The 2,247-nt window shown below is 46.7% G+C and overlaps 1 protein-coding gene across 1 annotated transcript; it reads left to right on the top strand.

Annotated features, from left to right (window-relative positions):
* Positions 1–91: 91 nt before the first annotated feature.
* PV06_11840 (uncharacterized protein) lies at positions 92–1,968 on the top strand (the record flags this gene model as incomplete). The annotated part of the gene is made up of 2 exons (XM_016413575.1): positions 92–1,690; positions 1,744–1,968. 2 exons carry the CDS (start codon positions 92–94, stop codon positions 1,966–1,968), a joined length of 1,824 nt encoding a protein of 607 aa, XP_016256047.1.
* Positions 1,969–2,247: the final 279 nt, after the last annotated feature.

Raw genomic sequence — 2,247 nt, 5'->3', positions numbered from 1 at the left:
AGGCCCCATAGGGTAATGTCTTCATCGTCGTCATCTTATTCTGCGTTCGGCTAACTATATTTGCTGTTACAGCAGTTCTCATGCCCACCAAATGCGATTGCAATTTGAAACAAAACCTATCTCACAAGAAGAACTCGTCAACGAAGTGAAAGGAATTTATGCTGGCCTCGTTATGGTCGAGAAGAAATGTGTCGAGATTTGCCAGCAGCAGTCCCAGACTACAAACAAGCTCTCCAATGAGCAGTGGCAGGCATTGATTGCCTTGCACCGGACCCTGTTATACCAGCATCATGATTTCTTCTTGGCCAGTCAATATCCCACAGCGTCACCAGCGCTTCGACGGCTATCAACAAAGTATGCCATGCCCGCCCGGATGTGGAGACATGGAATTCACTCTTTTCTTGAGTTACTCCGCCATCGACTGCCGTTCTCACTAGAGCATATGCTCAGCTTCGTCTATCTCGCTTATCAAATGATGAGTCTGTTGATGGAATCAGTGCCTACTTTTCATGAAACATGGATAGAATGCCTAGGAGACCTGGCTCGATACCGGATGGCCATCGAAGAATCTGATATGCGGGACCGAGAGAACTGGTCTAATGTTGCCCGGATGTGGTATAATCGTGCTGCCGATCGCTCGGCTACGACCGGTCGTATACAGCATCACTTGGCCGTTTTAGCGAGACCGAATGTGGTTCGTCAGCTGTTTTATTATTCCAAGGCACTGATTAGCGGCATCCCATTTGTGAACGCTCGAGACTCGATCATGCTCTTATTCTCTCCTTTCCTTGATAAGTATGAGACAACAAGTCAGAAGTACCTCAGGGTAGAAACTAGCCTGGTCACCGCGGCAGGTGTCCTCTTTACTCGTGGATTTGTCCATGATTATTGTTTACATATCAGTCAATTTACATCCGAGTTAGATGGCACTATCAACAGGACAGGATCGAACTTCAAGATACAAGGAGCAGAAATGGCATCGTCCCTCATTGCCATGATTCTCGACTTCGGCTCTGACGAGAATTTCCTGTGGAAAGCCCTTTGTGCGGACTCAAAGAACAAGCAGAGCCAAAATGAAGAACAATCAGACCAGCCCTCCGGCACAAACCCCTCTAAGGATCCTGTGGCTAAATCTCAAATGCGCCGCAAATTCTGGGAACAAGATGGCCCTATTAATGTTCAAGACTTTGTCCAGGCTGCTACGCCACTTGGTGACAGACCAGGGGTTGAATTCTCTTCTTCAGACGAAGTAACATCATACGTTCTACCTGTCTGGTACCAATGCATTTCCATCGTTGCGGCCAAAGTCGGAGACAGGAACATTCTCCCGTTCCTACACTTCACTCTGTCATTTCTATGGGGTCTATCAGATGTTCCAGAGACTCTTATCTACCTCGAAAACTACGTTCCATGGGACAAATTGGTTTTATCGTTAAACTCGATGAGTAGATCTGGTGTGGCTGACAATGAAGTTGAGGCTCCAGGTTTTCCTCAACAACAGTCAGGCACAGGTCGTCAATTACCAGAGGACTTCTTGATACGTGGGTTTAAATGGTCTCATTATCACTACTATGCCCCCGAATTTTTCGAGGAACAAGTGACAGACGAGGATGACCGCACACTAGAGCTTCCAAGTCATGCAGCATCACGTGCAGAGAGGTGTCTGTGGCTTGGTGTGAGGCTTGCTTCGGTAAGCAGAACCCTCAAACGCGTGCTCTAACGACTCACTAACTCTGTGCTTAGTTGAAACGCTATATCACCTATGATAGCAGCTCGAAACAATTCTCCTGCACAGAATTCACGCAAAATTTGCGACCTATTTCTCTTACCAATACGTTCCAGGTCCCTGCCAGTCTTGAGAATGGAGAAAACATCTCCATGGTAGATGCCGTTAGGACTCTACTCTTAGAATCTATTGACCCCCAGGCAATGTCCCTGGAGCTGTTCTTCTTGCTTCCGTCGGATTAGACACTTCAGTGATGAAGGTACAATTGTCTCCACTTGGTTCGCATCAGGATGCTTGTCGTATCTTTCAACAAGAGACAGAGTGGCATAGTTTGAGAGACAAATGACAGGAGAACATTTAGCGGAATAGCATCACGAGTGGTCCGACAGTGACAGTATTTTGGTCTATGCACAAAGGTTCATACAGTAATGGCCAATTGGTTTAACTTAGTTACTGTGTTCTCACTTCCAGGAGAGATTCCTTGTCGATAGGGGCGACAAAACTTTGGTGGGAAATAGATC

Source organism: Exophiala oligosperma, assembly GCF_000835515.1.
Source record: "Exophiala oligosperma strain CBS 72588 unplaced genomic scaffold supercont1.77, whole genome shotgun sequence".
NCBI lineage: Eukaryota > Fungi > Ascomycota > Eurotiomycetes > Chaetothyriales > Herpotrichiellaceae > Exophiala > Exophiala oligosperma.
The sequence above is the reverse complement of the archived record's forward strand: the minus strand, read 5'-3'. Positions and strand labels throughout refer to the sequence as shown.